This window comes from Sceloporus occidentalis, unplaced genomic scaffold (genome assembly GCF_023333645.1).
Source record: "Sceloporus occidentalis isolate IW3139 unplaced genomic scaffold, rSceOcc1.0.p SCAF_8, whole genome shotgun sequence".
NCBI lineage: Eukaryota > Metazoa > Chordata > Lepidosauria > Squamata > Phrynosomatidae > Sceloporus > Sceloporus occidentalis.
Genome location: NW_028316988.1, coordinates 39,210,578 through 39,231,031, shown reverse-complemented (window position 1 = coordinate 39,231,031; position 20,454 = coordinate 39,210,578). Strand labels below are relative to the sequence as shown.

The 20,454-nt window shown below is 39.7% G+C and overlaps 1 protein-coding gene across 1 annotated transcript in view; it reads left to right on the top strand.

Annotated features, from left to right (window-relative positions):
- LOC149308717 (traf2 and NCK-interacting protein kinase-like) overlaps nucleotides 1–17,996 on the top strand; it is a 104,056-nt gene extending 86,060 nt beyond the window's left edge. Inside the window, exons 27-31 of the mRNA XM_089536354.1 lie at nucleotides 1,057–1,157; nucleotides 3,076–3,225; nucleotides 6,662–6,821; nucleotides 13,721–13,860; nucleotides 15,808–17,996. Of these exons, the coding sequence (XP_089392480.1) occupies nucleotides 1,057–1,157; nucleotides 3,076–3,225; nucleotides 6,662–6,821; nucleotides 13,721–13,860; nucleotides 15,808–15,891 (635 nt within the window). The 3' untranslated portion in view covers nucleotides 15,892–17,996. The remainder of the gene's footprint in view (nucleotides 1–1,056; nucleotides 1,158–3,075; nucleotides 3,226–6,661; nucleotides 6,822–13,720; nucleotides 13,861–15,807) is intronic.
- Nucleotides 17,997–20,454: the final 2,458 nt, after the last annotated feature.

Here is a 20,454-nt window from a genome sequence, read left to right as displayed (position 1 = left end):
AAAAGTCATTCTGCAGTTCTCACTCATCTTTGCTTTTCTTTGCTTTCCATCACGTTCCACGCCATTCCATGCCATTTCTTCTGCTCTTACCTTGAAGTAATAACAAGGTGGAAGACAAAATAGATTCTCTCTCCCCCCCCCACAAAGTCATCCGTCAATGTGAGCCGGGATGTGTAGTGATGTCTGGGAGCTATAATTTGTTTGCAGGCTCCCTGTAGTTATGGGATGACTCAGATGAACTACTTCTACTCCGCATGCAAAAATCCACCCATCCTTTCGTGAAGGTATAATTATTCCAGATACAGCCCTTGAACTCCATACCAATGGTATATGGAAGCAGCACTCTCAGTTAATCATGGAAATGGGGACGGAAAATAAGAGAGGCACTAGTGAGCTTAGTGGCACAATCCAGTTTCAGCAGTTATTACCACCAAGAAGGTGCAGCTAAGACAAGATGGAAGGAGGGATCATTTTTAAAGCATCAAATAACATTTCAGACAAGTCTCTTCTGAATCTCCAGAGGATGCAATTAATCACTTAAAGCATACATATTTGCTACCGTGATTAATGCTATGCAGAATCTTTGCAGGTCATTTTCCTGTAATTTGTGGAATGGTGCACTACTTTCATTAAGAGTGATATTTGATTAAGATTTACATTATTTGTGTTGTTTAGTGTTTAACATAAAATTGGAACAGAAGTATTTTGCCAGGGGCTGATCATGGTCTGTTTGTTTCTTCCTTTCATTTACTCCTAAATGCTGGGATAAATTAAAAGCTGGAGTGTGCCTGGGGATCGGAATAAGAGCTTGAGAAAGTTAATATTTTTGGACTACACTCCAAAATGTTTGACCAGGGTTGGCCATTTGCCATGCCAGTATGCGGATATGGGAGTTGTAGTCCAAAAGTAATTTTTCCCAGCTCTATCCTAAAGTATGTAGAGCATTTCAGATCAAATCTGTCATCATCAACTCAGCTCTTTTGCTGCATGCAGAGTAATTTACTTTCCAATTTCTCTGACAAATCAATTAAAAAACCCGCAACTCTTAATTTTCAGTGAAATACGAGAGGATCAAATTTCTTGTGATTGCTGTGAAAAACTCGGTTGAGGTTTATGCCTGGGCTCCGAAACCATATCACAAATTCATGGCCTTTAAGGTAGGTAAATAAAACAGATTCATATTTATACACTATTCTGTTTGTTTTCTTCCACCATTGTAACTGTGTTAATGTCAATGCTGTATTTCTATGATAATCAAACATAGGTCCAAAACACACTGCAGAAATAATCCAGTTCGAGACCACTTTAACTGCCCTGGCTCAGTGTTAGGGAATTCTGAGAATTGTACTTTATTATAATACCAGAGCTCTCTGACCCAGAAGACTAAATGTCTCACAAAATGACAGTTCCCAGAAGCCCATAGCATTGAGCCATGGCAGTTAAACCAGTCTCAAACTGGATTATTTCTGCAGCATGTTTTGGACCATTGTTAGCCATTTGGTGAAAAATCAGTAGCAAAGAGCTACTTATCCCAGTACCAAAGAGCTTGTCTGTTACGGTAGATCTGTCACCCATAAAATCTAGTTTGTTGTTTAATTACATAACTTTTAGTCAAAAATTGATTTAAATTTGCATATGAGAAATACTAATAGAAAAGAGTATGTGTTTGATTTTAGATGTTGCATTTATAGATCACAGCAAGGGCCATCTTAGGAGAGGCAGCTTCTCCCTTTGCTTTATTAGTTAGTTATATGTAAGAAGGCTCTCAAAGCAATTTTTAAACAAATGTAAAATACAAAACTGTAGTTGCATGGAACTACATAAGAACAGCAAAAGTTTAAATACTTTTCTGGTCAAAAATTGAATGAAAAAGAGATTGGAAAGCCAGATCTTTAAGGGTCATTTAAAACTTCGCAGTGATTAGGGATGTGCCATAGGGTCCAAAGGCCCTGCCACATACTTGGCCCAGAAGGTTTCAATGACAAGCCCATGCAGGAGGGAACACCTTTTTTCAGGTAACCCTTTTTAAAAGTTTTGTTTTTCTTACATTGCACACATTTCTGGAGGTCCACCAATCTCCACATGGAATGACTTGTAACATACTACTTGAACACATGCTTTCTATGCCATACAATGTATGCCATACAGCTTTCTATGCAGAAGGTCCCAACTTTACACTCTGGCATCTCTAGTAAAGACACCTTCTATGGACCTTGTTACACACCTTATCCCGTGGATAAATGGGGCTTAAATCCAGGAATATCCCACAAAAGCAGGATTGTTTACAGATGACATTGGGCTAATTGAACATTAACACAACATTAACCCATGCAGAAAGTTGCAAAATCGTGCCGCTTCTTACTTTCGGCAAAATTCAAAAAGCCTTAAACAGAATTCAATCTGTTCAAGGCTGTGGTATGGAGCAGACAGTAGCACACCTGTCTGCTCCACCCCATAGCCTTAAACAGATTGAATTATCAGTCTTTCTTCCCAGTGAGACTCATTCTGTGAAGGAATATATTCATAGTACACTTTCCCCCAAACTTTCTCTCTGTGGCTGCATCCACACTGCAGAAATAAGCCAATTTGGCACCACTTTAGCTGTCATGGCTCAGTGCTATGGAATTCTCAGAATTGTAGTTTGTTGTGGCACCAGAGCACTCTGATAGAGAAGGCTAAATATGTCACAAAATTACAATTCCCAGAATTTCATAGCATTGAGCCATGACAGTTAAAGTTATCTCAAACTGGATTATTTCTGCAGTGAAGATGCAGCCTCTATCTCTCTTTTCTTCTCTTCTCTTCTTCCCTCCCAACCCTGGATTAAATAGGAGATACTGCTTTGGTGGGAACTCAATGAGCACAGTGGACCTTACATGAGAAATGGGGGATTAAGGTTGCATTGCATGACTTTGGATAATAAGTATTCATAAGCAGATTCATGATTGCAGCCATTATTTGTAATAATAATAATAATAATAATAATAATGGGAGTGATAAAGAATACTGAGCATCCATCTCTTTGATTATTAATTCCTGATCTGATGTACAATGTCTGGGTTTTTTTCTTTTCAGTCTTTCACCTCACTTCATCAAAAACCGCTGTTGGTGGACTTGACAGTTGAGAATGGGCAGAGGTTAAAAGTCATCTATGGTTCACCAGTCGGGTTCCATGCTATCGATGTGGACTCTGGCTCCGTGTATGACCTCTACCTGCCAACACATGTAAGCTTCTACCGTGGAAGGTTTATGTCTTCACCAAAGGATCCTGACATCTGAATGCTCAGCCCATGCAATTTTAAATAGTGTAAGCTAGACAGCGCTCAGTGGGAATTTGAACCTGGGCCTCCCTGATCTTTGTCCTGCACTACATCACACTTTATGTTTAAATGGCTATAGCTGGTACCTGGCAGAATAGACAGGCCTCTGCGAAAGAAGAAGAAAAATAGCAAATGCAATAAAATGCAGAAAACCTGCTTAACATTGGGAATGGGGATGGATGGTGGATGGGAGAAACTAAAGGCCATGCAGAGTGTTGGGTGAATTTGGAGAAGGATAGGAAGAAAGTGGCTGTATATCCAGCTATAGAGAGAGTAAAAAGCAGTAGAACTGCTAAGGGAAAGGGTTACGGGGGTTTTTTGGTTAAAGGATTGCTGTTCGGCAGCAAACTCCCAGTCTAATTATGTACGTGGAAGAGCAATATTTCTCAGTCGAACGCCTTCAAGATGGGGGCTCCCTTAGGAGACCTGTGACTCGATTTCTGCTCATTCGTCCACTATGAGGAGGAACGCACTAAAAATACACTTTCCCCCCAAGAGTGCAGAAACTGAAATTAAGTGTGTCCTTCTTATACAAAGCTGTAGGCTGTTAGGGTGCTTTCACACTGGAACGGTCCAGATTTGAGAGACTAGACCTCATTTTATTGGGGAAGATTTTCTGGAAACGGCACCCTGAGCTTTGTTTAAAGCCAATCTTTAACCGATTCTAGGCCGTTGTCAGTCTAGCACCCTCTTTTTCACTTTTTCCATTCCCTGCTTTGATTCTTCATGCAAATCATACCGAGGCAGCGCATTAAAATAGCTCTCCGGCTCTGGATACCTGTTCTGGTGTTAAGGATAGTGGCTGCAAAGATGCCAGACTCCATGGTTGGCCTTGGCGTATTACTTTTGGCAAGTAAACCTTCTGTTCTGTGGTTCCCTTTTGGTTCATTTGTGGCACTCCTGTGGGCAGAGAAAGAAATGTTCTTTTTGGGAGAGTCAGAGGAGGGCTATGTTTCTTTGAAGTTTATAGAAAATGAAAGGGGAATTCTGATGTTCTAACTTCCTATGAAAATGCTACTTGCACCGATCTTTCATAATTGAATTAGATGGTAGGAATAATCCTCTTTCTGGTATTGTTGACGAAAAGTTAGGACTGTTTGCAGAATTTTGGGTGTTTTTTTAATCTCAAGATTTCTTACAAGAGCTTCCTTCCCATGTTTTTGCTGTTGCTGTTGTGTGCCTTTGTTTCTGAATTATGGTTACCCTAAGGCAAACCTATAATGGAATTTTCTTGGCAAAAATTATTTGAAAGAGGTTTGCCATGGCCTTCCTCTGAGGCTGAGAGAGTGTTCATGTGTACTTAATGTGAATCTTCTTTGTGAGTTAGATATTTTAAATTAAACTATTTAAAATACTTTGCAGGGTGAACTATGAGATTTTTCTCGGTGTGAGTAGAATCATGTGCATTGAAGAGATTCCTAAACACTACCTGTTTTCCTCCTCTGGGCTTTCAACTGCCATTGAGTATAATCTGCTGAATAAGCGTGTAGTAAATTGGTTTGTGGTTTGAGCATTGGACTATGACTCTGGAGACCAGGGTTTGAATCCCAACTTGGCCATCTAAGCCCACTGGCTGACCTTGGGCAAGCCACACTTTCTCAGCCTCAGAGGTTGGTAATGACAACTCCCCTCTGAAGAAACATGCCAAGAAAACACTACTATAGCTTTGCTTTTGGATCACTATGTTGGTAAATGACTTGAAAGACACACAGCAACAACAACAACAATTTGAATATTTAGATAAATGTTGATTTTGACTGGCTACAGAATGACTTGAACTTAACCAAGGATGAGCAGCTTCAGCAGTTTCTAGAGTCAGTCACCCCACAGCCTTGATCTACCCTCTAATTTTGTCAGCAAACTCGGGAGGGAGCTAAATAAAGCAATGATCTGCTGAGTTGAAATGTAATATTTTTCCCCCCAGCATGCTTCTGAAATTCAGCAGCAAACTGATACAAAATGTTTGCTTTAAATGGATCTTTTCTGGTCATAACCAAAACTTGGTGATGTGTTTTGCTACCATACATCAGCAGCATGCTTTGGGGGTACATGAGTGGCTGCAAAAACTGCCTTGAAAGAAGAATGTTTCCCATTCTTGGATTAAAAGCACACAGTGATTGGGACTTAGAACCAAAAGAGATGTGACTTTTTGTTTAAGTAAAAACAGCTTGTGGCTTACTTGGACTGGGCCATATTGCCAGGAGAGAGGGATTTAGTATTCTCAGCCCCATAGTTCCCTCACTAAATGGAACATAAAAGGAGAACAAATCATTCTTCACCACCAACCAAAAAAAAAGTGACAAAAGAAATGTCAAAATAACCAAGATACATGCAGTAAAATAAACTGTGGTGCGCATATGAAAAAGATGACATCTGGATTATTAAAGCAATGGAGAAAGGAAACTATTTCATAACTGACCAAATTCTTCCTTTTTCTCTTCTCATTCCACTTTTTGCATATTGGTTAATTGCGATGTCCTACTTTTAATACATGCCATCTAACCAGTGTTTATTTTCAAAGCATTAATGTGTTTATTTGTTATCTTTGGGATGCCTTTTCCAGCTCCCGGCCTAGCAAATGAAAGCAGAGTGTTCTTTAAATGTAGGAGCCAAGTCCCTTCTCCAAATTCTTTTTCAATCAGTTTCATCAGCCAAGTCATACATTTCATTCTTAAGAAGGAAAGAATTTTGCTCAGATAATGCAGAAACCACAGCATTTCTGACGAACTGTAATGCAAAAATGCAAAACTTTTAAAAAGCATATGTTGTAGGTTGGCAAAAAGAAAATGTTGATCATTAAGGTGGTCTTGTTCCTTTCCTATTTGTTTTTACTGTATTGTAACATTCCTCTATCTTTAATTATTTAGACTGCTTCATATGGGTTTAACAGTGGCTTTTTGTAGATATATCAGTAATTTTTTTTAATAAGATAATCACTAAGTTACAATACACATATAATACTTCTTTATATGGTGCTAATGCTAGTTTTATTATGTTCCAATTGCTATTAGGTTTGCTTTTACTACATGAATGCAAAATGAATATTACACAAAATGAAAAATGAAGTACAGTTGCTCTTTGATATTTAAAGAATTTGGGGGACAATAACTATTTCCAGATGACAGCTTAGTTTTTAGGGGAAAGGGATACTGTCATTTGTATAGTCCCTGAACCTGCAAAAAAGATTGTATATATATTTCCAAAGAGATCTATGCTTTTCTTTCTAAGATCTCCAAGTCTGTTGGCTTGAATCTTCCAAGATATTTAGATTAATGGACTGTAGTTGCTACCATTGAAACCTGCCCCATGTTATAAATCTTAATCATAAAATATTTTTCCAGATCCAGGGAAATATTCACCCTCATGCTATTATCATCCTCCCGAACACTAGTGGAATGGAACTTCTGCTCACCTATGAAGATGAAGGGGTCTACGTTGACATTTGTGGACACTTCTCGAAGGAAAATGTTTTACAGTGGGGAGAAATGCCAGCTTCTGTAGGTATGTCTGAAATGAACAGAGGCAGACATAGCCTAAGCAAGAAGGCCTGTGTCCAGGTCCTTCTAGTGGTGGTTAAAAACAGAATTTTCAATGCACATTTTTAGAGTAAGCTCCAGAGTGGCATGCAATATAATTTCTGACTGCATCTACACTGCAGAAATAATGCAGTTTTATACCACTTTAACTGCCATGTTTCATTGCTGTTGAATTTTGTGATTGTTGTTGTGTGAGATATTTAGCCTTTTGTCAGAGAGTTCTAGTGCTACAACAAGTTCCAAATCCCAGGATTCCATAGCATGGCGCCATGACAGTGAAAGCAGTGTCACATTGCATTAATTCTACAGTGCAGATGCAGCCCCAGTTGTACAAAAGGCAAAGCATTTGTCTTTGGTTTCTCTGGAGTTGCAGTCCAGCTGTGCAGCTGGTCATGCAACCCTTTGCACAATTGGGTGTGTGACTCAGTTGCACAGCCTTGTGTACACCTGTTTTGCACAGCTGCTAATCGAAGGTTACATTTGTCGACCTTAAAGCTTTCGACACTGTGAGTAGAAAAGGTCTGTGGCAGATTCTGGAACGACTAGGATGCCCCCCCCCAAAATTCCTCAAAATGATTATCCTGCTACATGAAGGCCAGCAAGGTCAAGTCAGATATGGCGACACTCTCTCGAAGCACTTTCTAATAACTAATGGTGTGAAACAAGGTTGTGTTCTTGTTCCAACTCTATTTACAATCTTCTTGATGCTCCAAAGGGCTACGGCAGATCTTGAAGAAGACAGCATTTATATACGCTACCATACTGATGGTAGCCTGTTTAACGTAAGCCGCCTGAGGACTCGCACTAAGACTCTAAACTATTTAGTCCATGAGCTGCTTTTTGCTGACGATGCTGCCCTTATTGCCCAAAAGGAAGCAGCTTTGCAGCGCCTAACATCTTGCTTTGCAACATCTGCAGAGCTCTTTGGGCTGGAAGTCAGTCTGAAGAAAACAGAGGTTCTCTACCAGCCGGCTCCACGGGAAGAACACTACCATCCCCACATCACTATAGGCAAATCTGCGCTCAGGTCCGTTCAGCAGTTCATCTCCTCAGACGCCAAGATTGATAAAGAGATCGATCACAGACTAGCAAAGTTATATAGTGCATTTGGAAGGCTTCGCAAAAGAGTCTGGAGTAACAAACACTTGAGGCGAAGCACAAAAATCAGTGTGTACAGAGCCATTGTACTGTCTGTTTTCCTTTATGGGTCTGAAACATGGGTCACCTATCGCCAACACCTACGACTCCTTGAACGCTTCCATCAGCACTGTTTACGCACAATTCTAAATATACACTGGACTAACTATGTTGCTGTCCTTGAGCAAGCAGGGATCACCAGCATTGAGGCAATGCTATTGAGGACACAGCTGTGCTGGGCAGGACACATTTCTAGGATGGAGGACCATCGCCTCCCAAAAATAATACTCTATGGTGAACTCGCCACGGGTCAGCATAAGAGGTGCGCCCCAACAAAGAGATACAAGGATTCCCTGAAACAACATCTCAGGCTCAGCCAAATTGATCACCAACAATGTTCTGCCCTGGCCTCGCATCTGGAGGCATGGAGATGCACTATCCACGATGCTGCAGCCTTCTTATGAAAGCTCATGCCGAACGAGTCTCAAAGAGAAACGACAACGCAGAAAGAACCACAACCCAGAAACATCACCCAAGAAGACTTTCTACTGTGCTTTCTGCAACCGGACCTGTTTATCTCAAATTAGTCTTTTTAGCCATCAACACGCTTGTAGAAAGCGCAGAATCATGAGTCCTTCCTGAATCTTCATTCGCAAAGTAAAGCCAGAGAGTAATTGAAGGTGGAATCTCAGTGCAACAACACTGGTGGGGATTTTCACCTTACTGTTAAACTGAATTTAAGCTAAAATGATATATGTTTTCCCCAAGCTTGGTTTGTGTTTCTCTTTCTCTTCCATTTAAAAATTTTGGTAACTCTGTGCAGTGATATTTTCTTCTAAATGTGGGAGTATATGATATCACTTGAGATGCAGAGGGGAGGACAGTGGAGAAAAATTGAGAAGTCTTCTGTCCACACTTGGGAATATGAGGTCTATCCCGTCCGTAAATCAGGGCTGAACTCTCCCTAGAAGTCACATTTTGACAATATCAAGAGATGACATTACTCATTAGAAAATATGACAGTGCTTGGCAAATTGAAAAAGAGGAAGATTATATTACATAGGGCTAGACTTAGTTAAGGAAGCCACAGCCCCGAGTTTGCAAGATCTGGGCATGACTGTTAATAAGTGTCTCTTGGCAGTGTCTTATAGGGTTACCATAAGATAACCAACTTGATGGCAACTAACAATAAGCCCACCCCGGTTCAAAGTTTAGCAGCAAAAGCACACTGGTGGTCATTCCTCTTTGAAAAAGAGGTTGGTTGCTTCCAGAGGAAGGTAATAGGCCATAGGTCAACACTGGAGTCATCATCCTATATTTTAGCAGAAAAATAAAAACATACCCCAAACCATAAATACATATCCCCCCAAAAAAAGAGGTGTGAGGAATGATTAAAATATGTCAAAAGACAATTCTCTTCTATGTTACATTAATGTTTAATTATTGTAAGTATGCTTCCTAGTTCTTACATCCCACAATGCGATATTAGTGTCTTGGTTTGAAACTATTGACGATAAAAGAATCATTAGCCAGTGAGATTTAACACAGGAGTAAGGGATCCCAGCTGTGAATATTGAACCTTATTTGGAAGCTAGCATTAAAACTGTCCAGGCTAGGACTATAGCTCTCAGCAGAAAGTGTTGGAAGACACCGAGAATGCTGGAGGGGGGAGGTCCTACCTTGAAAAGAGAAGCAACATATTGCTAGAAGGGGAGAATGTTTGATTTTCTTGTATTAAAACTGAATGTTTCCTCCAAAGCTATACTATTGCGTGTCTGATCATTGAAACAATGGGAAGAGAAAACTTGAAACTTCCGGGCAAGATGGTGCCATAGGAGGACGCAAGCACGAAAGGCTTGTAGCTTAACCTCCACAGTGTTGGAAAATGGAGGAACGTGGATGCCAAGAACCCGTCCATAACCCCTCCATGAAGAGGAGTTAACAATAGGACTCGTCGGTGGTCCTTTTGGAATATCATCATCATCTTTATTATTAATGCTTAAGCCAAAGGCCATTCACATGCCTTTTGGAATATAGCATAGGTTGTTCTGCATGTTGCGTTTTACAGCCAGTTTACAACCCAAAAGACCGAAGAGTCAGGCCACCCAACACTGTACCTGCGTATGGGCAGGAACAAAGACGTCTCAAGCCTAATTTTTTTTTACAAAATCATCTTTATTTCGCTTACATCAGACGTGGAAGGGTTAAATATACGTACCATTGGAGGAGCCATCTGTTTGCTCACTTTCTCTCTCCCATTGATTTAAACAACCAAACAGTTGCAGAAGTGAGGAGGAACAGGAGTTACTACATATTTGCCTGTCAGCTCTCTCTCGCTCTGTCAAGTGAGTAGGTGGTAGCATCAAAAAGGAACCAAACTAAAAGCAAAAGAAGCCCCACTGAGAGTGTCTCACTCAAAAACTCTCCTGGGAAGCACGCAGAGTTGTGATATCAGGACATACGTATGTTATCCTAGGTGTTACCTGGTGTAGGGTGTAGCAAGAGTAAGTCACTGCTTTGGGTCATAGTCCTGTGTATATTGTGGCATGAAGAGAAGCAGTCAATTTCTTGGTCACCTTTTTTTGGAGAGGCTTTTGGAAATGAGAGGCAGACAAAATGGATGACAGATCCGTAATCGTCTCTTGAGAAAGAAGCTCCATCTGACTGCCTGGATCTGTGACATCTGTTCCCAGTGTCTCTCAGGCACTGGTAGCATTGGGGGTTCCCTTAAGGTACTTGGAGGAGTGCAGGGCAGAATAGGTCTTGCCCGGCTCAGGGACAGATGCCTTTCCTGAACCCAATGGCAGGGGGACTGTGTGGGTGGGATGGGGGGCTTTTCTGCCCATGTGGATCTTTTCCTGTCATTCCAATGGTTCTAGGATCAGGCCTGAGGATCAGGTTGATCAATGCCTAGATCCAGACCCATGAGTTTCCCAACCCTAACAGCAATTGTATCCAATAAAGTTGTAACCTATCTCTTCCACTTATATTGTTGTTGTTTGTTGTGTGCCTTCAGGTCACTTCCGACTTACGATGATCATAAGGGTCATATCATAGAGGTTTCATGAGTGAGCTCAGAATCGAACTCTGGTTTCCCAGTGTCTTAGTGCAATACTCAGAGCTGGTACTGGGAGTGTTATTTTTGCAGTGCAGACCTCGCTCCTAGACTTGCAAGAGGTTCATGCCAGGCACACCTTTACCACCTCAGTGAGAAATCGGCTAGATTTATCCTCATAAAATAATGGCTAGATTTATCCATATAAAAACAAATGTGACTAAAATGGTGAAGGGTCTGGAAACCATGCCCTATGAGGAAAGACTCAGGGAGGTGGGGATGTTCAGCCTGGAGAAGAGAAGGTTAAAAGGTGATATGATAGCCCTGTTTAAATATTTGAAGGGATGTCATATTGAGGAGGGAGCAAACTTGTTTTCTCCTGCTCCAGAGACTAGGACCCAGAGCAATGGATGCAAGCTCCAGCAAAAGAGATTCCACCTCAACATTAGGAGGAACTTCCTGACAGTAAGGGCTGTTCGACAGTGGAACACACTCCCTCGAAGAGTAATGGAGTCTCCTTCCTTGGAGGTCTTTAAACAGAGGCTGGATGGCCATCTGTCGGGGATGCTTTCATTTGGATTTCCTGCATGGCAGAGGGTTAGACTTGATGGCCCTTGCGGTCTCTTCCAACTCTATGATTCTATGAATCTATTGCTGTTTAATACAACTTACATTGTAAACTGTGTTGTACATTTTTAAAAATGAAAGCGGTAGAGTAAGGCATAGTGTACTATTCCTAATAAATATATACACAATTACATGATTACATACATAATACATAATTAAAAGTGCTCCTAAGAAAAAGTAGTAGGATCTACCGGAAAAGAATTTTCTCTTCAGATTTTCAGTGTTTTCCCCACCTAATAAGGTGCCCCCCATTTTAATTCTAAAGCAGTTCTCCTATAAATTGTATGAGTTTGAAATTACTCTGAGTTTATTACACCCTTCTACTACTTAATGTTAGCAGGGTCTTTTTTTAAAAAAGCCTTTTGCAATATTGTGAGTTGAAAGAAGATATATACTTGTAACTTGATGGAAGTAGGGCAATGAAACTAAACATAGCTGTCACGTAAGATTTTGAGGTGGAGGGACCTATATAGTCAATCTAGGCTATACTAATTGGAATGAAGAAACTTAAGACCAATTAAAGACCAATTTAATTAAGAGAAATTAAAATGATAGCATTCAGAGCTTGGAAAAGTTTCTTTTTTCTTACTACATCTCCTAGAATGCCTTAGTCTGTCCCTTGGCCATGATGTTTAAAAAGTGGGATTTGGGGAGCTCTAATAAAAAAAAAGGCATTTTTTCCAAGCTCTCGTAGAAATAGAGTATTTAAATGTATTGATTGTTCCAGAGATGTAAGGCTAAAACATAGCACGTCTTTGGTCAGGAGGAGGTCCACTTTCCTAAAGGAAGGAAGCTTGACATCAACCTTATCCTCTTTTTCTGTTAGTTCAGACAAACCTGCCTCTTTCTTAAGGAGGTATCCTCCAAATGTGTTCCATCTCCCATCACCCCCAGCTCATAATTAGGGAAGACTGATCTACATTACAAGCATATATCAATCTCATAGCAGCTGAACTGTCACGGCTTCTGTGATCTCCCAGAGAGATGTTTTCGCCCCTCTTATTCTCTAGCACCTCACGAGGCTCCAATTGTACACAAAATTAAAAGGGGAATCAGGTCTCTTTCACACTACACAGTTATAGCACTTTGCTATCGCATCAATTGCCATGGATCCACTCAATAGAACCCTGGGGTTTGTAGTTTCATGGGGTATTAAGAAATTGCTGTTAGAGAGCTCTAGTGCCTCACCAAACTATAAACCTCGGGGTTCTGTAGGGTTCAGCTTTGCTAGTCAAAGTGGAATCATAATACTATAACTGTGTAATCTAAAACGAAATTTGCCATGAAAATACTACAGTAGCTGCCAGCATCTACTGAGTAAGCAATAAGAACTCTGACCGTCAGGAATATTTGTTTCAGTTAAGAACCTAAATGCTAGGAGCCATCTGTCGGGAAGCATCCCTGGACAGTTTAGTACACTATATTCCTAACTCAGTGACAGCCTTGCTGAAAGTATCCTGGTGCGTGAAGGCAATGGGAATTGTCTCATAGAGATCCTTATGGTTCTGCCCTGCCTGCCTCCCCACAACACATGCGCACATTAACTAGTTCCATTAGGAGAACAAAAATGATGAATTAAAATTTTTACATTTGTATTGTTGATCTGCAAGCCAGCTTGGGGTAGTGGTTTGAGTGTTGGACTAGGACACTGGAGACTGGGGTTTGATCCTCGCTCCATTATGGAAACCTGTCAGGTAATGTTGGGCAAGTCACACCCTCTCAGCTCCGGAAAATCTTGTGGTAAGTTCGTCTTAGGGTTGCCATAAGTCGGAAATGACTCAGAGGCACACAATTGTAGATTTGTCCTTTATGGCTACGTTTGAACAGTGCACCGTAGTACTGTCTCCAGATATATGCAAGAAGAGACAGAATGGAACCAAAGCTGCAGTTGTGAAGGTCCAAATGTTCTAGTTGCAAATCTGTGGAGGAAAGAGATGCAATCACCAACACTTAGTTTGCAGAAGAGTTCTCTCGTCTTTCCCAGCCCTCTTCCTTTTCTGTATTTTGTTTTATCACAGCTGTGTTTCTTTGTATTTCTTTTTAAGCTTACCTTCAGTCCAATCAAGTAATGGGCTGGGGAGAGAAAGCAATTGAATTGCGGGCAGTGGAGACAGGAAACCTGGAAGGAGTCTTTATGCACAAGAAAGCACAGAAGCTGAAATTTCTGTGTGAAAGGAATGATAAGGTAGGTCTCTAAAATTCAATGGTTATGCACTAATGGCACAGAGCAAGAAGGTGAGAGTCTGTCTTGGGCTGGGGAGTATTGTGAGAAGATCACAAACTGGACAAAGATAGCCTTGCTAAAATTATCCATAAGTCTGGCAACTTTCCAATTGGGTTATCACAATGTGTTGCATTTCAAAATGTACCTTTCAAAATGGACTCTAGAAGAGGGGTAAGGAATTATAGCAGGTCCAGATTATCAAAAACCAGTTTGAAAAACTGCATCTCTGAAGATGCTAGCCACAGATGCGGGCGAAACGTCAGGAATAAACCCTTCTAAAACAAGGCCACATAACCTGAAAAACTCACAAAAAGCTATGCTTTTAAAAATGTTTTAACAGCATGGAGGAGGGACTGCAACTCATCTTTCTTTATGACCAGAAAAAGGGGAGCCAATGGTCACAAAAACACGCATTTACGGCCTCATTTTACCCACCAAGAGCAGCTAGCCCAAGATATATTCCTGCCCAAGACAAATATGCTCCGAAGTCAACAGGATCAGCACCTGAACAGCGTTTTAATACATTCCCAACATCAACAAAGCACAACTGGCTAGCTTGGGGAAGCTGGGAAGCAAGGACAGTTACATACACAGCTTTAGGCTCCATCAGTGGGGAGCAATGAAGGAGACCAGGAGGAACATCTTGGAGGCACTCCACATGTGCAATCCTCAAGGTCTTCCTCATGTTCTGTTAGGGCTGGGATATGGTCATGTAATTCAAAAGAGAGCAGAAAGATGGTTGTCTGATGGAGGACAAAATGATCGTATTCTGCCAGGTTACCCGAAGAAGCCCTTCCTCCTGTATACAGTATATCTTAAAACTAAAGCATTTGCTCTTGGCAAACAAAAGGGAAGGGGTTGGACATCAGGGGAAAAAACTATGCAGTGATGCAATAATAATAATATAAGGGCTATCAGAGCGGCTTACAAATTGTTAATTAGACATTTAATTGTCTAATAGACAAATTGTTAATTAGACATAATTAGCAATACCCTTCACAAGCAAGGCTCACCTGTGCTCTTTTCAGTGCCATCTGAAGACCTTTTCATTCTCCTAGGATTTTATCTCCTTTTTGATCCTTTGGGTTTGTTTGTTTTAAATAGCCTTAAATCTAATGGTTCGTCCCAATTAGAGTAGACTGATTGAATCAATTGCTAAGTGATAAGTCAACATTCACGTAAATCCTATTCATTGAGTGGCTCTGTTCTAATTGGGACTAGTGATTAGATTTAGACCTTTTTGGGTTGGTACATTGTTGTTGGATTATGCATTAGTTGTATTTTCAGGCTGCTGTCATTTCCTTTGAATTTTTTATTCTGTTTTATCGCTGTAGCATTATTGTAACCTTTATTTTGTGGACTGCCCAGAGTTTCAGCTATTGAGCAGTACAGAAATTTAGCATATTAACATGCAGTAAGTTTAGAGAGGCAAAAAGAAGTGCTTTTATATAATTATGAAATTCATTGCCAGGAGACGTGGTTGTGGTCATTAGCTTTCATGGCTTTAAAGGGGAGGAACAGATTCACGTAGCATCTGCCTAAAACTGTTAACTATCCTCCTTGCGCCACAGATCCTTGGGGACATAGCATTTTCACATTCTGCTTCTGGACCCAAAAGCTCATCTGGTTGTATTTTCCTGTCAATAGCAGAATCCTGGAATGGATTTATATTGATCTCTTTCTACAGGGCAGTTCTTGGGTACCTTATATTTGTCTCTGTCTTAGCAGGAACCAAATCTATTGGCAGAATATTCAGTCTCAGGTGGCAACACTTTCTTACCATATATATATTTTTAAAAAATGACTTACTGAAGTAGAATTCATTTATATTTATGCAGATGTATATGCCAAATTTGCAGGACTGGTTAAAATTTAACAGTCCTTTCTTCCCTGTTCCCTTTTCTCTAGGTATTTTTTGCATCTGTTCAGTCTGGAGGCAGCAGCCAAATTTACTTTATGACGCTGGGCCAGAATGTACTATTCAACTGGTAAATCACATCAGGAAGAAGTATATTTTGATTTTTTTCCCACTGGATGTGCGCTGTTTTAAAATGCAAGCTGGTTGCTGAAGCTTGCACATGTTCCTAAGGAAAAAGGGAAAAAATATTATCATTAGACTATCCTTCAATTGTGGGGAAATTCAATTTTCCTTTCCAACTATTGCAACTATATATTTGGCTGTTTTATAATTACTGTTATTAACTTTTTTAAAAGTTAAAGGCAAATATGCCATTTGAACAACATGCAGCTGTATGACAATTGTATTGAGGTTAGGAAATTCCCCTTGTCTACAAAACATGCCCAGGTATATATTTTTGCACAAATATTGTGATGTTGTTTTGTTAAGTGCCCATGTTTTTTACTTTGGGAAAAATTATGTACAGATAGGCTTATTTGGTGCATATGCATCTCGCCAAAAGCTAGACATTTACTAAATTAGTTTTGTGTGGTTTTGCTGTTCTTACTTAAGCAGCTGTATTCTTCTTCATCTCAGAGCTAAGAAGAAATGTTTCCTTATTTTTTAGAGGAAAAAAAGCCTTGTGAAGCTTTTTCTTTCTTTCTTTCTTTCAAGGAGGGCATCTTCTGGAAAACTGCAGCTGTTTGCACCCTCAGCTGTTTTGGGTTGGCTGCATCTCCCCAGGGCCACTCCGTCTGAATTTTTATAAGGCTGTATAATGATACCTAAGGACAATGTTCTGCCATGTATATTGCTGTAGAATGTACATCTAAGGATATTTTAAATAGCAATAAATCATTCGTAGACATGGATTTCAGGGCGGAGGGGACGGATCCCGCAACCTTAACTTGCACAGTAGGCTTTAATAATCCAATGAGCTGGCTCATCCAAGATAGGATCCAAGCTCTTTGTAAGTTTTTTGTGTGTGTGTCTTTCATTTCATTTTTTGAATCTCATCTATCTCCTAACTTCAGGCGAAAACATCTTTATATATATAGGCCTGTAAATATGTTCTCTTACCACCTTGAATAAATTCATATTTTAATACATCCATGGAAACAACCCAAAGAAACCAAGGGGAATAATTAACAGGGATTTCTCATTAAAATGTGCTCTTTCAGTTTAATGGGAAACACAGGAGAATTTGTCAATGGGTTAAACCAAATAACCTTTTTAAAACACACAACTCCTTTTAGGCATTTTATATTGCATCTGGGGAATAGAGATTATCCAGCAGCACACTGGTGTTTTTTCCCTCCACAGTGAAATTATATTCTCACGGTTTACAATTTTGAGTTACTCTAGAGCTGAACTTTCAAGTTTACATGTACAATCACAACGTCACTAAATGTCTGTACAACTCTTCGGAAAATGTAAAGCACTATGGAAAGTAATACATATTACAATTATAGTATAATGAAAAACGTGATACAAATTATTTTTATTCAAGAGAAACATACCGTAATCTATATTTGGGAGTTAGAGGATAAGGGGGTGATATTAAATACAGTATTTAAAATATAATATCAGCTTTTTTAATGTGACACTTATCTGACCAAAAGCTGCAAGGGAATATCCATAAAGACTTGCTGAGTTATAATTTTTTTTAGGAAACAGCATAATTCAGTGGCAGAGCACACAGTAAAAGTGTAGAACTCCATTCCAGAAAATGCCAACTGAAAGGATTTTGGAGAGCAGGGCTCTTCTCTAACTGAGATGATCTTCCTGAGAACATGGAAAGTTGCCACTGTTCAAATATTGAGTCTGTTGGACAAATAGTCTGATGGTATATGATCACTTTTTTCCAAAGTGGTATTTTGGAAAAGACTTTTAGCCAGAGCCTAGAGGGCATGTATTCCTGCCTTTTTCTGATAAAATAAAATAAAGTGTTATGATCAGGTGGAGCCCTGGGTCTCTTTTTACAGAGTTCTTGAGTCTTTGTTTTGAAAACTAACTTTTCATTTTGAAAGCAAGAACTTTTATAGACTGCATTCCATTTCATAAGACTGCATAGCAGCAAGCAACTTAAGTACAGTTTTTGAGTATGAAAAGCAATCGGTCTCCCTGATGGAATCATCTTCTTAAACTGATACCTCTTCTTTCTTCCAGCAGGTTTTACAAGGTAGCATGGAATGCACAATCTCTATTAAGACTTTGTGATTGTGATATATATATATATATATATATATATATATATATGATTAGTTGTTTTCATGTTTCACATTCCATTTGTCCAGCAAACTCAATTTGATTAAGGATAGCCAATTAAAAGGCCTTAGGTGGAATAACAATGATGTTTGAAACGAATGACTTTCCTGTTATGTCCCTCTTTCTTAAATGGTCTCAGCTGCTGCTACTGGACACTGTACTGACAAGATGTCACACATCTAAATAAAGTTGCACATACAAGAAGTTTGGAAGTTGTCGATTGCCTTGTTAGTATTAGATAAAAAAATAACCATTAGATATTAGCAGTGTTTGTTAAGAGGACAGATAAGTTGGCACTTTGATTTGTTGCAGGGTCTCATTTTTTTGCTACTGAGCGTAGTTTCAGATTGGGTAGCTGCTGTAAGGTGTCATGAGTCTTCCATCTTTTTATTTTCTCATCACTTCCAAGGACACAATATAGATCACTTAGCATTTGAGTGCAGTATCTTTAATTTGTACATAAATAAGAAAGGGAATGCAGTTGTATTTCGAAGACGGTGTGTTCCACAGAGGTTGGTCTTGGGATGATTCTGGCTTTTGCAATTTGAAGTTGGTTGTTGAGAGTCAAATTGGGCTTACTTAATTAAGAACATCCAGGTGTTTGTCAGGATCACTTGGATGCAGTGAATTGATACCTTTCTAATTCATTGCACGACTGTAGATTTTGGATGTCACAATGGGCTGGCAATGGTTGCTGGTGGCACAGACGTAGTGGTCAGTTGTTTTCCATCTTATGGGGTTTTCAAACAATCTTTCTGTAAAATCATTATGGTATCCAAAATATGGCTGTGTTACATAGAAAAGATAACACTGTAATTGTAGGGGGGAAGATAAAGAGACCTTGGTGAAATGGACGAGAGATTCTTCAACATAGCTCCAAATCAAGAAAATATCATTGATGTACCAGAAGAGTTAAATGCCCAATATTCAGAATATTCAAGATCAGAGATGAATTAATTTGACATACTTGATGCACTGGAACAGGTAGACCTCATGGATTTGAGCTCTATCTCCTTGTCCTAGATCAGTTCATACTAATGGCTGAAGCAGGGAATCGCAGGAATAGAAGGGAAACTAGTTTCCTTATATGTGAAAACCTTATGACCAAGAGCTGTGACATCGTCCTATGGACCTCTGAAGCGAGGTCTGTAATGCATGCCAGATAAAAACCTACAAAGATTTCTAGTCATCTTATGATACTAACTGGACCCATCATTAATGACGGCAATCCAGTTCTCAAATAAACACAAAGTTTTTTTGTTTAGTTAATCCTAATTGCAATTGTCAGAAAATGTGGGATTCAGAAGAGTGATCAAGAGCAATAAGAGGAGACTGACATGTTCAGAGGAATAGCAAGGGAAATGAAATGTCGCTGAAGAGGAAGAAATAGAAAAGCAAACAGGGTAGTAGATGGAAGAAAAGGAAAACTGGATATGTGAAGTCGAAGGCTTTCATGGCCGGCATCCATAGTTATTTTATGGGTTTTTCAGGCTATGTGGCCATATTCTAGGAGAGTTTATTCCTGTTGTTTCATCAGTATCTGTGGCTGGCATCCACAGATGCTGATGAAACATCAGGAATAAACTCTCCCAGAATATGGCCACATAGCCTGAAAAACCCACAAAAAAACTATGGAAACTTGATAGTTAGACTGTAGCTGGGACTGGAAAGTACTTGAAATACATATGGGAACTGAGAATGTTGACATGATGGTTAAGAGTGAATGGGTGCAATCTTTAAGGTTAAGCTGTTATAGGGAGGACTGTTCGGAAACTGAGAAGAAAGGATCTAAAAGTACTATTTGGCAATACTTAAATCAATCTTTGGGCCATAATCCAACTGTGAACTCCTACTTATAATGCTAGCAGAGTAGATACTGTACTTTATTCAAACTCCACTGTAGCCTTCCATGGCACCCAAAACCTATTGCAGATTTCCTCAGCATGGTGCTCTATGAGGATCTGCAGGGGAAGAAATGTTCAGTTCTAATGGAAGCAACAATAGCCAATGAAAGTACAACCTTGGATCCTGGCCTTAGAGTATGGCAGGACTTCTTAGGCTAGCTTAATCTCTCCTGCTAGTTTGCTAATAAGGCATTAGGCTGAACAACAGATTTATTTTCAATGAAATCACTAGGGCGAGAATTCTGTTATCAGGGAGAATCTTGCAATACTGACACCAGAATGCTTGACAATCTCTACAACTAGTAGGCTTTCTGTTAACAAGAATTCTCCGGTTTGTAAGTACAAGCAATTAAGGCAATAAATTATGACTTGCGTTCATTTTACAAGCACTGTATTGCTTTAGCTGAAACTTTTGAATTTACAAAATGAGAACAATAAGTGTTATGCACTATATGTCATTGGAATTTTTTAAAAATTATATTTTAC